This window comes from Culex pipiens, chromosome 1 (genome assembly GCF_016801865.2).
Source record: "Culex pipiens pallens isolate TS chromosome 1, TS_CPP_V2, whole genome shotgun sequence".
NCBI lineage: Eukaryota > Metazoa > Arthropoda > Insecta > Diptera > Culicidae > Culex > Culex pipiens.
The window spans coordinates 19,350,561-19,371,330 of record NC_068937.1 but is presented as its reverse complement, the minus strand read 5'-3'; the positions used below and the strand labels follow the sequence as shown (position 1 = coordinate 19,371,330).

At 36.3% G+C, this 20,770-nt stretch overlaps 1 protein-coding gene across 1 annotated transcript in view; it reads left to right on the top strand.

Annotated features, from left to right (window-relative positions):
* The first annotated feature begins 5,649 nt into the window (after positions 1 to 5,649).
* Positions 5,650 to 20,770, top strand: part of LOC120415614 (uncharacterized) — a 349,245-nt gene continuing 334,124 nt past the window's right edge. Inside the window, exon 1 of the mRNA XM_039577209.2 lies at positions 5,650 to 6,783. Within this exon, the coding sequence (XP_039433143.1) occupies positions 5,938 to 6,783 (846 nt within the window). The 5' untranslated portion in view covers positions 5,650 to 5,937. The remainder of the gene's footprint in view (positions 6,784 to 20,770) is intronic.

Sequence of the window (20,770 nt, the reverse complement as noted above, 5' to 3'; positions counted from 1 at the left end):
AAAATTTAAAAGACAACAGAGCCCAAAAATAAAACAAAAATTCAGCCATAAATAACAGTTCGAGGGGTGCTATTTTTTATGAAGTTTGATAAATGCATAAACTTTATTTAAAAAAATGCTTGAATTCTTGAAGGCTTTTGATTTTTTTTTTATTATTTAACTAGATTTTGGAACATTTCTCTGGCGCAAAAGATGCATTTTTAAGACTCCGAAATTATTTAAAAAAAAAGTTTTTTTTAATCGAAAATTTTAAAACATTATTTTGAGATTTTCAGTCCAGACTCGATTATCCGAAGGCCTTGGCCTAGGCCTTGGCGAAATTTCACTTCGGATAGTCAAAAATTCGGATAATCGAATCACGAAAAAACAATTTTTTTTTCGTTTTCTTATTTTTAATTATTGAGCTTAATATGATTCTTGAACTAGAATTTTAAAATCCAAGATGGCGGCCAAAATGGCGATGATGAAATATTGAAAAATACATTTTTTTAATTTTACATGCAATCAACCATTCAAATTTGACTAAAATTGGGTCGTAGAACTCGAATTTGATGATTAAAGTAAGAAAAAAAAAATGCGAAAGCTAATTTTTTATTCGTAATTCGATTATCCGAAGTCCTATAAAAACCTTCGGATAATCGAACTTCGGATAATCGAAACTTCGGATAATCGAGTCTGGACTGTACTTGATAAATAGTCAAGAGAAAAAAATCGGGAATTTATTTTCCGTGAACCAATTTTTTGTGAAGAGTCATGAGAGCAATTCTCTACGCAATTCCGATTCCGCGCTTTTTTTTGTAGGAATTTTCTGATCGGTTTTGGTGTTTGGTTTGGTGTCTTCGCGTTTTGGGAAATTGATTTTTTTGTGAGAAAAAGTTAATTAAAAGCTTGGCAATTTTTTTCGTGTACTATTTTTTTAAAAGTTCTCGTACGTATTGAGGAGTTAGCTGAAAGCTGGATTTTCTAGCCCCTTCTCACGGTCGTTGGAAACGGTCGTGGATAAATTTGGAGTAACAAAATTATATCCAAAGAAAAAAAATGGCTGACAATGAAGCTTAGATTGCTGATATTATTGTTTACAGCGATAAAGTTTATTATTCTGAGTACAATGACACTTTGTACGACCACAAAGAGTTTAAAATGGATTTTTAAATCATTTTTGAAAAATTAACCTCGCGGTCCTTCTTGACAGAAAAGCTCCTACTTGACAGCTCGTTCCAAGGGGACCATCGAAAAAATGTTGTCTTGAGAAAAAAAAATTGCATTAAAATGAAAAAAAGTGATCCGAAATGGTTTTTAATCGTGTTTATAATTAAAATTGACACAGGGCTTTTGTACCCAATTCTCTACGAAATCGATCTTTTTTTTAATTTAAATTTTTGTATTTTTTAATCAGGCTGAAACTTTTTTGGTGCCTTCGGTATGCCCAAAGAAGCCATTTTGCATCATTAGTTTGTCCATATAATTTTCCATACAAATTTGGCAGCTGTCCATACAAAAATGATGCATGAAAATTTTAAAAATCTGTATCTTTTAAAGGTTTTTTTGATCGATTTGGTGTCTTCGGCAAAGTTGTAGCTATGGATGAGGACTACACTGAACACGGTAAATTTTTTTGGGTGATTTTTAATTTCACTTTTTGTCACTAAAACTTGATTTGCAAAAAACACTTTTTTTATTTATTTTATTTTTTATATGTTTTAGGGGACATAAAATGCCAACTTTTCAAAAATTTCCAGATTGTGCTAAAAATCTTTGACCGAGTTATGAATTTTTGAATCAATACTATTTAGCATTAGCATTAGCATTAGCATTTTAGGACGCCCTATCCACGGATGGCTCCACAACGCTTATCCCACTGTTTGGTCTGGTTGTGTTAGACCCTCATCCGGAACAATAATCCAACACGGGAGATACCATGTCTTCATCTTTTGATGAGTGTGTAATACAGCCCAGGGCATAAGGGGGTCCTCGCCGGGTCCAAGCTATCCTTTGGGGAACGGAAGGAACGTTAGTAAACACCTATCTAAAGTGCGCAAGGATCCCTACGACACCTTAGGGGTATAGATGTTTGTAGGGAGGTTTTGGACTCAATGTTAGTAGGATAAGGTAAACCCTAGGATACACCTCGAGAGGTATTGCGGGTTAGTTAGAAAAGAATTTAATTGTTTGTAATTTGGCAAGGTTTGCATCGATGTTACTTTTCTTCCATTAAACTTTTACAGCCGGCTGTAAAGTGCAAAAATAGGATTTATCATGTGTTCATTTGTGGTGTTTTAATCGTGGTTTTAATTCATAGTAAAAATCAATATGTTATTTGTTAAAGAATTATATGCTGAAATATCAACATTTTAATGTGTGATTCGTTTTAGGGTCGGTTTCGCAAATTCGGATGATTTAAGGTTTTTAATTATTACGCGTTCGAAATTTGGATGCTCGAGATTTTTCAATATGTTGACTTTTTCCTGAAGTTGCGCTAAGATAATATTTTTGAGAGAAATAAAAGAAGAGTTAGCGAAGAAAAATAAAGCTTAACAAATTGAACATGCAACTAAGCGTTTTTTAAAGTTCCAAGATTCCAGTTTATCTGTTGTTTGATTAATCAATAGATGGCTCAATCTTAGACAGCCGGCTGTGGAAAGATAAAGCCAACATAGTATTAAAGAGTGATTTTGTATTCTTTGTTTGTTTTTCGGATTTAATGAGCTATATTGCAATTATGAGAGAAATTAAATCGCGAGATGAAACAAAACCGATCCGACGTAAACGCGTTGCAATTCGTATTCAATTTTTCATTTGAGAGCAATAATGATGAAACAGATTTCCCGACCAGCGAAACGCGACAAACTGAAACCAACCTTGCGACGGTAATGTTTGAATAATTTGTATGCGCAACGAACCGCTCCCAAAGTCCACTGTCGAATTTTTATGTATCTGTAAGCTGAAATCCTTTTGTAACAAAGCAATAACATTAATAAATATAAACAGATACACTCGCACAAACATTCTCAATTAAGCCGAAACAATAGAAAAATCTTTCTCAACACCCACAACTTGACTTCACCCAAAACATGGCACCGCTCCCCTAATTAAAAGTTATCTAGACTAGAGAGCCTGGAGCTTATTAGAGAACGGACATCTCAAACCAAAAGCACCAATCGAAGCACGAGAACTGTCAAAAGGAGGTACCAATCGAGCAAAATCCTTTGTCTTATGCTCGATTGGTACCTCCGTTTGACAGTTGTCGTGCTTCGATTGGTACTTTTGGTTTGAGATGTCCGTTCTCTAATAAGCTCCAGGCTCTCTAATCTAGACAAGTTGTTTCGGCTCAATTTTAACCTCTCACCCACACACGCATAATCATTCACACATTTCAAAATAATGTTCTTATTGGAACTTGCTCACCCGCGTCTGCATGCAGCTGTCTCAAACGTCATCCGCAGGTCCGTCGACCCGGACCCAAGACGCAAAGACCCGGAAGAAACTTTGATCTCGAGCGTCGATCCTGGAGTACATCAATGCAATCCCGCGTCCTCTTCCACGACGGATTGTTGCAGCTGGCGCAGCACCCAAAGCGTTAACTTAATGCTGCACACGGGTGAGAAGGCAGCTCCGTCTCACTTCTGCCAATACCAATCGGCCCACTTCCGTCTGAACCGCTCTCAACTTTCCACCCTCACGCACCCGCACCACCACACCAAATACACACTACTTCCCTTCCTCTGTACATAGTCCGCCAAATCCACGATCAAAAGCTCTTCAGCAGCCTGCTACGATTTGCCTCGTAAAAGGAACTCCGTGAGCACGCACACAATAACACGAGCCATGTTGGTCATCGGCGAACCAAAAAAGCACAAACACTTATACACCGCTCTCCTCTCTTCTGTGCTCACTGAGAGAGAAAACCACCGAAAATGGCCGGATTTCTAATTTTGTTGTGTAGTACAAAATTAAAATCGATGAAACAACACTTATTATGCCCAAAAATGCTAAAAAATCACTATATGCGGATATCCCGCCACTTCTTCGACAACAAGATGCACTTTTCTGATCCACAACATTTCAAAAACACCCGAAACCGGCCGAAAAATTCGCGACGATAAAAAACAGCGTCCGCACCGTCGCCATTACTTTCTCTCTCCTTGAATCAATACTATTTTTTCAAAAAATCGAAATATTGGTGGCAAAAAATGATGTAATATTGAATGTCCAGTGTAGTCCCTATCCAAAGCTACAACTTTGCCGAAGACACCAAATCGATCAAAAAAATCCTTCATTCGTTTTTTTTTGTATTTTTTAACAATGAAAATTTAAATAGAGAAAAATGCTAATAATCAAGCGCTGGTGGTCTTGACAACAAACAAAGTCCCAAATGCAAACTAATAAAAACGTGATATTTAACGACCGCATGTTCCTACAAAATTGGCGCGCATTCACCGTTCCATCAAAATCGACAAACAGCAGCTCACGAGGCGCAAACAAAAACAGTTATTTTAACATAAGAATCGACGAACAACTCCCGTTAGGGACGAGGAAAACCAAAATGCGCACAGACATACAGGCTTGAACGGTTCCAAATTTTTACTCAACCCATGATTCGTGCTGTGAACGTAGTGAACGTAGCATCTGTCATTTTCAACAAAACTGTGCTGAGAAAGAGATTTAATAAATTATGTATTTAAATTTATAGTAAAACACGTTGATGTAGAAGTTAAGTATCTGTTTATCACTGCTACACGCTCTACTAAATTACCTCAATTTTGAATAATCTGTCATAGAAAAATCACTGACGAACTGACGTGCCACCAAGAGTTCAAATTTGACCGCACATTCCCATCTTCCTTCTCACTCACCCTCAGCGATCAGCGATTGTCAAACACACCGTTTGACAGATGCGCAGCAGCTGCTGCTGAGAAGCTCTCTGAAGCAACATGTGAAAAAGGGGCGAAAGCCATTCTTAAAATATTTTATTTTTGCAAAATCTTGGAAAAATGTATTTATTTCACAAATATTCCAATGGTAAATGATAGATATGGTTAATTATTGTGTTGCCTTTTATGATTTGTCAGTGTTTATGATGATTATAGAATTTCTGCAACATAATTAATCTTAATCATATCAGCTCTTTTCACTTGTTGTTCCTGCATTTTTCGCAGCACGGGAGCAGCTGCGGTGGCCAAATGTCAAACTCGCATTTTGACATTCACTCAAGAAGAGAAAAGTAGGAAAAAGAGAAGAAGAATGCGGTCAGAAATGATTGAGAAATTTGTTCCTGGTGGCACGTCAGTTCGTCAGTGGAAAAATGTTTATTATTGAGTTCAGCATTATTTTATAATTTTTAAAGTTTAATGTTTGTTTGTCTCTGATGTGATGAAGGGAAGCTACACACTCTGTAAAGTACCATAAATTTAAATTAACCCATAAATTTTCGATGAAAAACAAGTTTTTCGTTAATTTTAAAGTTTATTCGATGGTGAAATTTCAACCCAATTGTTTCATCAAATTTATTTTTAATTAAACCTAATGTTAATTTTATCTTCAATTGGGTATTTTGAACCCAAAACTGGTTCCATCTTCCACGAGCGTGCACTGTTGTCACTCTTTGTCGATTTTCCTCTCTTCCTCTCGCCACCTTGTCACTCTCTCTTTCAGTTTACCGGCAACCTTCCGCGCAATCAAAACAAAACAACGCGTTCTTCACCCTTCGCGAGTCGAGATTTTCTCCGGTCGAAGTTTTTGGTGATCCGAAAAGTGTTTTCCCTTTCCCTAACCTTGAATTCCGGGGCATTCCGATTAATTGTTGACGCCGGAAGCCGACTTCCGTTAGTGTGTGAGTGTTTTGAAGTTTATAACCGTACATTCCTCGACAATCGTCGCCGCGCGCGCGCTCCCCAATCCGGAACCGAAAAACGTAAACAAAAACCATCGTCGCGAGCCATGCCGTTCGAAAACGTCGCGAATCTGCTCCGGTCGGACCAGACGCTGACGTGGCGGCCGGCGCCCCGCTGTCCGCGGTGCCACCAGATGTTCTCGTCGGCGTACGTGCCCCGGTCCGGCGTTCCGTCGCGGCGGGCCTTCATCCTGCGGTGCGACCACTTGCTGTGCGAAAAGTGCATCCAGGAGCAGCTGCGGGCGGTCAACGTGGCCAACGCGCCGCCGGGCAACCTCAAGACCACGGGGATTCCGTGCCGGGTGTGCAACATCCGGACGCTGCTGGATCCGGTGCGGCCGGTTCGGGAGCAGCTGCAGCAGTCGCTGCACATGATGGGGCTGGTCTACCAGTGGCAGCACGAGCAGTCCCGCATCAAGTCCGGCCCGGGTTCCAGCTCGGGCTCCTCCTTCGGAACGGCCCCCGGCGAGGAGCCGCGGCGCCAGTCCGCGGCGGTGCTCCCCCTTGACGAACCGGACGAGGACCGCGAGTGCTACGAGTGCAACTCGTCCCGAACGCGCCACTACTGCGAGGGCTGCGACACCCCGCTCTGCCGGGACTGCTTCGAGAAGATCCACCGCGTGGGGAAGGCCCTGGCCCGGCACAAGTTGCGGCCACTCGCGGCCAAACGGTGGCTCCGCGAGGACGTCAGCGTGTGCGACGAGCACAAGCTCGTGACGGGGCTGTTTTGTACGAGCTGCGAGGTGCGCGTTTGCAGCGCCTGCCGGAACGAGAGCCACGCGTTGCACTTTTGTGCCGCGCTGCAGGACATCAACAAGGAGGCGCAACCGCGGCTGGAGAAGATGCTGCAGGATCTGCACAAGGCGGTCGCGATGAACGAGCAGGGACAAAAGGTAGGAACGGATTTTTGCGGGATTAATTTGGGTGGTTTGTGCTGTGCGATTGTTGCATATCTGTCGGGCGCAAACGGAACGTTGATCGACGAAACAGTCGATGAAGAGGGTGATTAGGTGTCGAGTTGGGTACCCCAAAAAAGATGGTTGTTGTTTTCAAATAATGAAAAATTTATTTTACTTTTCTGTGTTTTTTGTGTCTTTTTGGACTTTTTTTTTTTAATTATTTAAAAAAAATATCTACACAAAACTAATTTCCATTAATTGATTTTTTTCCTACATGGTTCATTTATTTGAATAAATAACTTCCTAAACTTCTTAAAAAGTTTAAAAAAAAATAAAATCAAGGTCAAATACTGGTCAACTTCAAAATTTTGTCTTACGCTTAACATAAAATTCGATCTCTTTAATTTCATTCTTGTCAAAATTACACAATTTGATGCCTTGTTACAGAACAAAAAGCCTTTTATGAATATTCAGTCCGTACTTTTTGGTCTTCATCTAGGATTAGTTAATTCCGAATCACTTTTTAGCATTTTTTTTCTATCTTTAAAGTATACCCCATTAATTTGGAGAACATTATTGTTGTTGTCGCGATTTTTTTAATGAAATTAAATAATGAAAGTTTTCACCTGAAAAAAAATAATACAAATTTTGAAAGGTCCCATCAACTATTGCAATCTCCAGCAGTAATTTTTAGTAGACAGCATTTGAAAAAATGAGAAGAGGAACAGGAACAACTACGAAAGATTCTCTTGTTAAAAATAAAAATGAGCTATGGCAAGTAATAGGTAAAAAAATAATTAAGCTAAGCGATTAATAAGCATTTAATATGTACCTTTTCTTTTAAAAAAATCTCAAAATCCTTCAATTTTAACATTTTGAAACTGAAAATAATCAATTTGCATTTTTTTCCATTTGTTGAAGGTTTACCAAAGCTTGTTTGTCGGAAACAAAATGTTTTTTTTTTTTTCAATATTAATATTACTCTGCTAACTATTTTTATTTTGTAAAACAAATAAATTTTATTGGATGTATTTCATGATAACTTGCTGATCATTTTAACATGAAAATGGTTTTTACTAGGGTTAGTGAATTTTCACGATTTCGTGAAATAAGACCATTTCTTAAACCAATACTGAAAAATAACAAAATTCAGCAAATATTGTACTCAAAAATCATGTTTATGTAAATAATATTAGTTTTCAATTAAAAAGTGTGATCTAAATAGTAGAAAAATTACAGTTATTCTTCTACCAACTAAAATTAAAATTTCTGTGAATTTTGGTATTTTTTGTGAATTTTTCCAAGCAAAACTTTTTTTAAATTGACCTAACAAGTGTATTCAGTATGATTTTAGATATTGCCCAGATTCATTAAAATGAATGAATATTTTTCATAAACAAATATTAGAAAACATTCTAGTAAAAGTAACATTCACTAAAAACAGCTAACTTTCTATTGAATGCAGGAACCGTGGTTAGAGGCAGCAATAATTGAAGTAAGCTATTAGAAAAAAAAACTGAAAGTTCCATTTGAGACTTTTCATAAAATACCGACATAATTTAATTATATTTGCATTCCCTGCAATAATAATAGGCCTTTGCAGAAAATTTTGGATTTTTCTGAGTTTCGTGTAATTTTTACAATTTATTTTATTTAATCCCCGTAAATATTGGAAATCTCAAAGATTTTCTTTTTCAATTTTCAAGACTTTGTTTCAGATTATATTTTTGATTTTTGATTTTTTTAATTACGCTTTTGGAGAGGGAAATGAAAACTTTAGAATATATTATTATTGGGCTTTAAAAATCATTCATGTTGGCTAGACATGAATGTTAAATTATGTTTTTAATTGGAATTCAATGAAATGTAAAATAGATAAATTATAAACGAATAAGAAAATACTCTTTAGCTTCATAAATCGAATGTGTGGAAAAAATATCATTAAACAAGATCCAGAAAACAAAGAAATTGAGAAAAGATTTTCGTTCAGTGTCACTTAAGGCTCTAGAAGGCATCACTCCAAATCGGCCATTTGGTGGCCATGTTTGTTTTAAAATAAACCTTGCGACTTCTGATAAAAAAAAAAAACTTAAGTTAAAAAAAAACTTCATAAAATCATAAGGAAAAACGGATATTTTTAAGGCAAAATCAGTCTTTCGTTCGTCCCTGCATGTAGTCGATTTGAAATTGCTCTATCTGGCCAAAAACATCAAAAGTAAAAAAAAACATCAAAGTAGAATCAAGGGTAGCTTAAGTAAATCGGGAAAAAGTCGGGAATTTTCCAAAATTTACAGCAAAAAAATCGGGACAATGAATGAAATTTGTGATTATTTGTCAAAAAGTCGGGAAAAGTGAGGAATCCCAAGCAAAAGTATTTCTAAATCTTGAATAATTTCATGAATACAGGGATAGATCCCCGCTATAAACATCATTTAAACTAGCGACCCAGTTTTTTAGTGGGTCGGGTTCCAAAATCGACCAGGAGATTTTCCTGCTGGTTCCGGGGAACAATCCGCTGGGAACAAACCTACAACATAAAAAGCAAATTTGATAATAAACAAATATATTTGAATTATCAGAAACATTTTTTCAGTTGAAACTGAGGAACAAAACATTTATGTTTATTTTTAAAATTAACTTTCAAATTTTGTGCACTGCTTTTAACTCTTTTTCAAAGACTGATTCTTTATGTATTTTCTGTGAATCAAAATTAAGAGTGCTTTGTTTGAAGTATTTTCATTTAATCGTCATTAGTTTCATTTTTCGGTCAATTTATTTTCAAATTTTGACCTGCAGTTATTTTTTGCTTTTTCACCATTATTTGAGGTTTAGGAAAAGTCGCCAAAAAGTCTGGCATTTGAAAATAAAATTTGAGTGGCCACCCTGATGGAATAAAATCTATTATTTTTTTTTATCGGATGATTGAATCTTACTTCTTTGATTGGAAATTTGTGATCGTTTTACGGTGTACAGATATTGAAAACATATTTCAGTTTTTAAATATTTTATTGGTATTCATGTACAACTTACAAATGGTATTTTTGTTCCTATTATACTTGTCTTCGTTTCTCACTTTTGATTTCTGGAGTACTTCTCAAACAGTTTTGTTATCCTTTTTTTATCTCAAAGTTTGATTCTTTTGTCCAATGACATTTAATATTTTTGAAAAAGTACTCCAAAAACCGCTCAGTTCTCGCGCAACTCTTTCGCAACGTGTTTTTTTTTTTGTTTATTTGTTTATTTTTTCTCTCATCGCTAAAACGAACCTAATATGGCTTCCACAGGGTTTCGTTTGTCGCTTCACTTTCGCCATCTATAATTTAAACTTTACTCTTAACAAAACTAAAGCCAAGTATACTATTTTCAGTCACTCCAAGAGCTTTCTCCGCGAAGCTCGTCAAAAATTTATTGAAATCACTGTTTTTTTTCTAATCTTTCTAACACAACCAGTCCATCACGCTCACGCAGAAACATTCAACTCGATTGTTTTGTTTTGTATTGATAATTATTTTGACGCAGTTTTTTTTTTGTATGAAGCAAATGAAGTGGGTAACTAGTTCGATATCTATTCCCGTTGGCTCGCACGGCTCAACAGGTGGTGGTTCCGCGGCGTGACACGATGAAGGGGGGCGACGACAAATAACTTACGACGATGCGATGATTGTTTTTAGGTTAGGTTTTGAAGAGTATTTTTTTTTTGTTAAGGTTAGAAGCAATATTTTACAAAAAGAAGATTTTTTATAGGGGATATAAATTAAACCTTAGCTTTTCTAGGGTAATTTGCCATTTTGCGTACTTTCTAACCTCAAAATTTTACTTTTTTTCCACTTAGTGAAATTGAGTTGCGTAATCTCTGGACAACTGTTGGAAATTCTCAAACGGGGAGAATCTTCCAGAAATACGAAAACTCCTCTAAAAAGTACGCAAAATTCCGCAAAAAATAATCACGTCCAAAAGGTTCAACTATTCACAGAAAACAAAGAATCCAAGAAGTATCACTTCCGCTTCCGCTCCTCGTCGTAGCCCCGGTCCGGCGTCAAGTGGCCGCTCGTCCCATCGTTCTTAACCTCAATCCGAACCTCCCGCAAGCTTTGCACCGGCCGCACGGAACTTCCGGCCACTTCGGAACCTGCACTTCCGGCGGAATAGTACGGCACCGATTCCGCCAGCACCACCATCGGATTGGCCGCCGTCACCCGTTCCCCCTCGGCGGCGTCCTCCCCGGATTCCGTCTCTTCCTCCACCCCGGGCGAACTCGGCGCCGTGACCACGATCGGCGAGCTCGTTTCCGGCGCCCCGCCGCGGTCAAACTCGGCGTTTATGTCCTCCAGCGTAACCGGGGTGGTCGCGGTCAAGGCCGCAGCGGTGCTCGGCCCGGAATCGATGGAGTTCTCCGTCACGTACTGGATCGGGTGCGGTTGGTTCTGGTTGTACCGGTTGTCGTTGTCCTCGAGCTTGTTCCCGTGCAGGTCGTCGTTTTCCGCTTCCGGGCGGGCCATCGGAACGGGTTTGCCCTTGGCGCGCTGCTTTTGCATCTTTTCCTCCATCTCTTGGAATTTGATGGCGAGGTATCTGTCGGGGAAGAGGGGTGGAATTTGTGGTGGCGTTATCACAGACAAACAGATGTTATTCTTTTTAAAAATTCATCAATCAGCAATTTAACGGTCAATTTGAATGGCCTGAAACTCAACATGGTCGTTTGGATTTCACCACAGCACATTTACGTGCGTTTGACAGTTGCAAAAAATGGTATGCACACGCAAGGCATATCGATTTGATAAGGTAAGACGGGTTTTCCAACTGTCAAAAAATAGTCTGCATGAAAACCGGATTTAATATGGAGATTTTCAAGAAAGTAAAAAATTTACCATTATCTGGGCAAATTTCATCTTTTTTTTTTTTAATTGTAATGACAATTTTTTTTGAAAATAAACGTTTTTAATGCGTTTTTCGGTTTAAATTGGCACCCTACCCGGGCAGACGGTAATAACAAAATTCATGCCATTTCAATAACAAATACTGTTAAAATAACAGAAAATGTTATGGAATCTTACTGAAAAATATTTTTTTTGCATAAGAGTTTAATAACAGTTTATGTTATCATAACAAAATTTGTTATTGGTCTGATGTTGGTTGAAAGCCAAAACAACTTTGGAATAACATTTTTTGTTATGGAAGAATAACTCGAACTGTTATTAGGATGATCGGATTAGTTGTTAAAATAACAAAAAATAATAACAAAGATTTGTTCGAAAAATAACTTAAAATGTTATTAGTCTGTTATTACAATAACAATCCAATAACAAAAAAAAATCATAACGACGAATAACAAATCCTGTTATAAATAACATAAATTGTTATTGGCGTAGTATTTTCAAATATCAAAAACTGTTATTCCCACGTTATTCCCGTCTACTCGGGTACACAAAAAATCCGATTATAAAATCCGGTTTTCGCGCTAACTATTTTTTGACAGCTGAAAACCCGGCTTACCTTTTCAAATCTACATACCTCGATTCACGCATACTCTCGCTTTTTTTGTATGGTGCGCGCGTTCACAACTAGATGGCTCTAGTAAAAAGTGATTGACAAGTTTTTAATTAAATTGTTCAATCATTTCACGTCTATTTCTCTGTGATTTTTTTTTCTAAACAATTACTTATAAAATCATTTTCAATTTGCGGTTAATAAGGGTTCGTTCAATTATTACGTAATGCCATATATCCTTCTCTTCAATAAATGTGTAACGTAATTTTTGAGCGATCCCTTTTTTCTTTGAATATGAATAAGTTGCTTTAATTTTCTGCATTTTTTATGCCTTTATGCATTTTTTGAAGCTTTTTTTTTGTTATTTTTCAAACCGACTATTTTGTTGAACAGTACATTTTATTTATTAACAAACTCAAAATATTAAACACAAAATCACAAAGTTATGAAACTTTAACGTGATAAAGAGTACTTTTTTGTTTAGTTTAAAATATTTCCAAAAATATCTTATAAAGCAACAAATAAAGGAATTTATTCTAAAAATTTTATGTTCAAATTTTATGTTCAAATTTGAAATTTCATTTAAAAAAAAAGACAATTAAATTTTAATAAACAAAAAAGAACGTTATTCAAAAAATTACTATGAATAAATGAAAAAAATGGAAAAAAGTACCAAATAAAATAAAATCATAGAAAATCTCGTCATAATACAAATTTAGGTTCAAGATTAAAATGCATTAAAACAAAAGTTAAGAAATAATAAAAAAACCAAATTAAAAATATTATTTATCATAATCAAAATTAAAATTTTCCGAGATAATCCGATAATTGGTAAAAATTAAAATTGTTTTTGATTCAATCAACACTTTACTACTTTCAAGTTCTATTGGAGATAAACATTTAAATTTTAATTTCATAAAATGTAGGTAATCTAGGTTTATCAAATTGGTTTTATATTTCGGATTTTTATAAAAAAAAAATTTGTAATGTTTGTTTTAATTTTTTTTGCACAGAAAAAGTAATGGTTTTTTTAGTGTTCTTCTTTTTAAATCTCAATTTTTTAATTTGGTTTTAAATTTTCTAAATTAATAGCTTTTAAAAAAAAACCATATTTAACGAATATATTTTTTTAATTTCAATAAAATGTTTGCTTTATTTTTATTTTTTATATTTTTGTAAAAAAAAATATTTTACTGGATTTTGCAGGTCCTTTTATTTTTAATCCATATTCAGTTCCTAAATTTGTGCCATTCTTTTTTTTATTTTGTTTTGATTGTTTTTTCTTTTTTCGATATGTTTGAAATTGTTACTAATTTTAGTTTTGATATTTTGCAAAGCTTTTTTTCGACATATTTTACTTATTTTGTTTATGTATTGTTTTTAATTCTTATTTTTTAAATTTCTTTTTTACTGTTTTCCTTTTAAAATATATTTTGAATTTTGTAATTTGTTTTCAGATATTTTTTTTTCTTTTAATTTTTGCTATCATGTTATATTTTGTAATTTTGTTACTTTTTGTTGCGTAACACATAAACTCCCAAACTCAAGAAAAATTGTATTTTTGCAAATTTTCCCCTTTTCTCGTCCTCGGGAGTTAATGTTGAGCTTGATTAAAAATTGTTAATATTTTTGATGATAATTTAAGTTTATTTGATTTATTTTAACTGTTTATCCGATTTTTGGTTGTGTTTCTTTAAATTTACTTTTTATTTTTGCTGTAATTTTCGATTCAAATGTTCCTAAAATCATACAAAAGTTTAAATATTTTTTTTGTTATATTTTTGTTAAATTTTTGTTTTTAAATTATGGTCATTTTGTGTATTTTTGGCATTTTATTATGTGTTTTTTTCTTTTAAAATATTTTCAGTTAAATTTTAAGCTAACGCAATTATACTTTATTTTTCGCTAAATATTTGTCCTTATGAGTAAATTTGTAAATTAATAAATTAAGAGAAACACAACCAAAAATCTGATTACCAATTAAAATAAGTCGAATAAATAAAAATTATAAATCAAATCTAACTAAAATATTACCATAACATGAAAAATTAAATTTTATTCAAGTTCAAAATTATTTTCACACTTAAACTCCCAAGGTCGAGAAAGGGGGAAACTTGCAAAAAATACTCCTTTTTCTCAATGTTTGGAGTTTTTGTGTTAAAAACGAAATAAAATATAACAAAAATTACAAAAAAGAAAAAAATGGAAAAAATAATCCAAAAAAGAAACAAATTATAAATTGAGAAAAATTAGGTAAAAAAAGAATTGAAAAATAAATTAAAAATAAAACATGAGAAAACAACTTCGTAGGCTAAACAGTAAAACTGAACTTAGTAACAATTTTAAACATATAATAAATAAAAAATAGGCATATCAAAAATTTAGGAACTAAAAATGGAATGAAAACAAAGGAACCCTTATCTTATATGAGAAATTTATACAAATCAAAATCCGGAAATTAAAACGACAAAAGTTACAAAAATTATTAAAATTATTTTTTTGCATGCTAAACACAACAATAAACATTATTAAAAAAAATATATAAAATCCTGGAAAAAGTTAAAAATTAAAAAAAATGAACATTTTCTGTAGCTTTTGTGATTTTTTTTGTTTTGTTTTATTTACTTGTTTTATGTGTTTTAAAATATTTATTTAGTTTTTTTTATCACTCTCTAAAATTTTCTTATTTCAATTATTTTTTATGTTTCCTTGTGTTTCGTTGTATTTTTTTTAAGTTTATGTCAAATAAAAATTTGTTATGTAGTTTTTTGTTTTGTTAAATTTTTGTTTCGTTGTATTAAGTACTGTTTTGATTTTTTGCAGTTCATAATGTTTATTTTTAGCTTTTTAGTTAACTTTTATTATCTTATTTGGTTCATCGAAGCTTCCTTTTTTACCGTTTCCAATATTTTTTTTATGAATTCAATTATGATTTTTTAGCTTGGTTCAATTTTATGTATATTGTAATGTTTAGTATTATTTAATTGACTTATGAACTTCATTAATTTTGTGTTTGTTTTACTCTCTTGTGTTGTCTTATTTTATTCATTTTTTCGATTTTTTCTTTTGTTTTGTTGGATTTTTCATTGCATGTTTAGTTCGCTTTATTTGATTTTACTTGTTTTTATCTTGTTTATCATTTCAATATTCTTATTTTTTTTAATTTGACGTTTATTTGTCTTTGGACCGAATCCGTTGTTAATTTATTCATTATTTATTATTTTATTTTTATATGGTTTTAGTTGTTTAATGGTGTTATTTCTTCTTTTAGAACTTGGTTCTGTTAGTAACCTTTTTATAGCAAGTAAAGATTGACTTTGAGTATTTTCTTTTTTTTTTTAGATTTATTTAAAATTTCGATATTTTCATTTATTTTATTTGTTTTGTGGTTTAAATATTTTACTGAATCGTTTTTTATGTTACTTCAATGAACACTGGAAAAATAGTTTTTTTATATTGTTTAAAAAATTCTAGACAAAAAGTCATTTGCAAAAACAACCTCACTAGCGCCATCTAGTTGTGAACTCAAGCACCACAACGAATTGTTGTGGTAGTGTGCGCGCACTCAGTTTCAATCAACTGTCAAACGCATTTGTGGTGAGTTCAATGTTTCTGTGGTGAATTTTCCAACCATTCAAATTGACCGTTAATTTCGCATGGATCTTTTCCCCAAAATCCCCCCTTTCTACTCACTTATCCACCAGCGGCCCACTGTAATCCTCGGGAAACTTGGGCGTAAACGGCAGTATGTACTTGTACAGCCGCTCGTTCAACACATACAACTGCGCCGTCGTCGAACACTTCACGTTGAACCACCAATCACACGTGAGCGCCACCTGGCTGAAGATCGTTCCGTTGGGACACAGAAAGCTGGCCTTGCCCCCGTTCAGGTCACAGTAGTGCCACACCTGACAGTTGGTCTCCGGATCGCCGAAGAAGCCCTTGTAGCGTTGCTCCTTGCACGAGAAGCTCGTCTCGGGGATTTCGGCGAGGTTCGGGTAGTCGATGCCGGGACGGCCGGAGGTTGGTCCGGGGGGGGCTTTGCCGGTGGGTGGGGAGTCCGAGTCGGACTCGTCGTCGTCGACGACAGGTTTCTTCGGGGGTTTCTTGGACTTTGGAGGGGGTGCCCCTGCGGGCGGTTGGTAGTCCTGGTAGTCTTGGTCCGGGTAGGTTTGGGACGGTTGTTGGTGGACCTGCTGGGACGCCTTGAGGTTGTTGAGGATCTTGACCAGGGTGCGGATCGAGTTGTCGATGTTGTCCGGGGTGAGGGTCTTGGGGAGGTGGTTGCTGTCCTGGAGCTTCTTGAGCAGGTCGGCGAGGGAGGTTGACCCGGAGGAGCTGGCGGTGTCGACGATCTGGGTTGGGGTCGCGGGTCGGGGTGAGGGTTTGTGGTGGTAGATTGGGCGCGCTGGCTTGTGGTAGGTTACTTGGGGTTCCTCGGGTTGGGCCGGGACCAGCTTGGTGACCTTGGTCGGTTTGGACATTGGGATGTAGTTCGGTTGAGGTCGCTGCTGTTGGTAGTTCTGCTGGACGTACGACTTGTAGTCGGAGAAGTGGTCGAAGTAGTTGGGACCGGGCGATCGGATGTCCGCGGGTTGGAGCTTCTCGGTGAGGTGTTGCCTTAGCGGAGGAGGAGCCTTCGTGGAGCTTGGCTTGTAGTGGTGAGGCTTCTGCCGGACGGAGTACTTGGGACGGACCGTTGAGGTGACCTGCGGCGGAGCCGCCGTAGTCGTAACGTAGTAGGTATCCTTGATCAACGGATGTGGCCGCGGAGTTGAGTACTCCACGTGGACTGGGACCGGTCTTGGCGTTGAGTACTCGACAGCTACGGGAATTGGGACCGCTACCGGCTTCACGGCAGGCTTGTACACGTGATCGTAGTTGGGTTTGTGGACGACCGGCTTCGGCTTGTAGTACTCGCGATCGTCGTCGTCCTGATCGTCGTCCAGGTAGGACGGCTTGGCAATCGTGACCGGCTTCGGGATCGGCTTGTAGATCTCCAGCTCGTCCAGGTAGGGCGACGAAGCCGGCTTCTCCTTGTACGACGGAGGAGTTCGAAGTCCCGCGGGCTTCTCCTGGTAGTAGAGTTGGTTTGGTTCCGGGGAGGGCTTCACCAGGACGTACGTTGTTTGGGGCTTTGGAGCAGGTCGACTGTTGTAGGTTGGCTGGGGTTGGTTGACCTCTTCTTCGCTGCTTTCGTCCAGGATGTGGTGAGTGGGTCCGCTGGAGCCGGACGATGATCCGTACAGAGGGGTGAACGATCCGGGAAGCTTGTTCGACGGCAGGAACGGGTTGATCTGGTACTTTTTGTAGGGCGAGACCTGCTGGTACTGAGAGAAAAAAAAAATGTCAAAATTGTCAGAACTGTCAAAACTGTCAAAATTGTCAAAACTGTCAAAATTGTGTAAAAATTGTCAAAATTGTCAAAATTGACAAATTGTCTAAATTGTCAAAATTGTCTAAATTGTCAAAAATGTCAAAATTGTCGAAACTGTCAATATTGACAAATATGTCAAAATTGTCAAAATTGTCAAAATTGTCAAAATGGTAAAAATGGTAAAAATTGTCAAAATTGTCAAAATTGACAAAATTGTCAAAATTGACAAAATTGACAAAATAGTCAAAATTGCCAAAATTTATAAAAGTCAAAATTATCAAATTTAAAAGAAATGTCAAAATTGTCCAAATTGTGAAAATCATCATAATTGTCAAAATTTGTCAAAATTGTCAAAGCTGTAAAAATTGTCAAAATTGACAAAATTGTCAAAATTGTCAAAATTGTCAAAATTGTCAAAATTGTCAAAATTGTCATAATTGTCAAAATTGTCAAAATTGTCAAAATTGTCAAAAATGTAAAAAATGTCAAACTTGTCAAATTTTGTCAAAATTGTCATAATTGTCTAAATTGTCAAAATTGTCAAAATTGTCAAAATTGTCAAAATTGTCAAAATTGACAAATTTGTCAAAATTGTCAAAATTGTCATAATTGTCTAAATTGTCAAAATTGTCAAAATTGTCAAAATTGTCAAAATTGTCAAAATTGACAAATTTGTCAAAATTGTCAAAATTGTCAAAATTGTCAAAATTGTCAAAATTGTCAAAATTGTCAAAATTGTCAAAATTGTCAAAATTTTCAAAATTGTCAAAATTGTCAAAATTGTCAAAATTGTCAAAATTGTCAAAATTGTCAAAATTGTCAAAACTGTCAAAATTGTCAAAATTGTCGAAATTGTCAAAATTGTCAAAATTGTCAAAATTGTCAAAAATTGTCAAAATTGTCAAAATGGTCAAAATTGTCAAAATTGTCGAAATTGTCAAAATTGTCAAAATTGTCAAAATTGTCAAAATTGTCAAAACTGTCAAAATTGTCAAAATTGTCAAAATTGTCAAAATTGTCGAAATTGTCAAAATTGTCAAAATTGTCGAAATTGTCAAAATTGTCAAAATTGTCAAAATTGTCAAAATTGTCAAAATTGCCAAAATTGTCAAAATTGTCAAAATTGTCAAAATTGTCAAAATTGTCAAAATTGTCAAAATTGTCAAAATTGTCAAAATTGTCAAATTTGTCAAAATTGTCAAAATTGTCAAAATTGTCAAAATTGTCAAAATTGTCAAAATTGTCAAAATTGTCAAAATTGTCAAAATTGTCAAAATTGTCAAAATTGTCAAAATTGTCAAAATTGTCAAAATTGTCAAAATTGTCAAAATTGTCAAAATTGTCGAAATTGTCAAAATTGTCGAAATTGTCAAAATTGTCAAAATTGTCAAAATTGTCAAAATTGTCGAAATTGTCAAAATTGTCAAAAATTGTCAAAATTGTCAAAATTGTCAAAATTGACAAAATTGGCAAAATAGAAAAAATTGTTAATATTGTCAAAATTGTCAAAACTGTCAAAATTGTCAAAATTGTCAAAATTGTTAAAATAGACAAAATTGACAAAATTGACAAAATTGTCAAAATTGTCAAAATTGACAAAATTGTCAAAATTGCCAAAATTGTCAAAATTAAGAGTTTCATGAAACCTCTAAAAATAATAACTAGCGAGCAGCGATGCCATGCAGAGTGCTAGAAAAATCGAACCTAACATGACCAACCTTGATCGGACTCCTGGTGACCGGCGCCGGGGTCGGCGTAACCAGCAGGTTCACCGAACCTCCGCCCGAAATTCCATTGGACTGAACCGAGGGTTGCGGTTTGGGCTGTTCAATCGCGTACAGCTTCGACGACGGCGGTGGAGCGAACTGCTGCTGCTGGTGTTGCTGAAGCTGATTGCGGGCACTGTACAGCAGCGGTAGATTTGGGTCGCGACCTGACCCGGAGGTCGAGGACGAGCTCGAGCTTGGTTGGTGGCGCTGGGAGTACTCGTACTGGATGGGCGCGTTGTTGATCAGGATCGTCTTGAGCGGTTGACTCTGCGAGGAGGTCGACGAAGATCCGGAAGAACTGCTCTGATAGCGCAGATGCATCTGAGGTTGGTAGGACTGGTAGACCAGGGGTAGATCGCCGCCGAGTCCGGACAGGGAGGAGGTTTGCTGTTGTTGCTGTTGAGGAAGTCGAGTCTGGTACTGCTGCAGGGATAGGATCGGAGACTTGCTCGATTGGTGGGACTGCGGCGATTGGTGCTGACTTCCGGATCCTGTCTGGTGGTGGTGATGGTGGATGTATTGCGTGGGTTGCGATTGCTCCTGGGGTCGTGGTTGAGAGCGCTGTGAAAGGTAGAAAAGAGGGTTTAAAAATCATGTTCAATCATGACACGTCGCCGTGCCTTCCGAGTTGAAATGCTACGGGAAGATCTTAGACCATCAAATTGCGTTTAAACACGTTATTTGCCTTCCCAGCTATTATGCTATGGAGAGGACTTAAATAACCACGTTTCGTCGCCGTGCCTTCCGAGTTGTGTTGTTATGAAAATGGTCAAAATAATCGATGTCTTTGTTTTTTTTTCGCAATTTCAAATGAATCATTTTAGTAAGAACATCGAGCATGATATTAACTCATTACCACCGTAATAATACCTTCTTCGGTACAACCCTTCGCCAATTTTCCCTTCACCAAATTTGGTCAATCAAAACACCCCCTTCAGAGAACACACTCGCAATTGTCTTACGCAACGAGTTGATTTGAAGCATTGGAGAGCTACTTAAATTGACTCCTCGCCCATCAACCTTCAAATCCCGCGCCCAAACCACAGCTCACATGTCTGTTTCTGTTTGAGCGCGGGGGCGGCTAATCAAAAACCAATTAAAGCGGCCTTCCCTTTCTGACGTTAATTAGACAGCGTGAGTGTAAATTACAACCGGCGCCGGATTTCGGGGGCCAAGAATCTGCAATCAAACTCAATCTCAAACACACCTCCGAAATGGCAAATGCATATGCGCTCGGAATTCGAACCGGACAGCTGGATGGATGGATGGATTTCACGTGCCCCACAAGACAGGTCCAGATGTGACAGGACCGGACCAGAGAGTGGCACACGTAAATCATAATAAATAC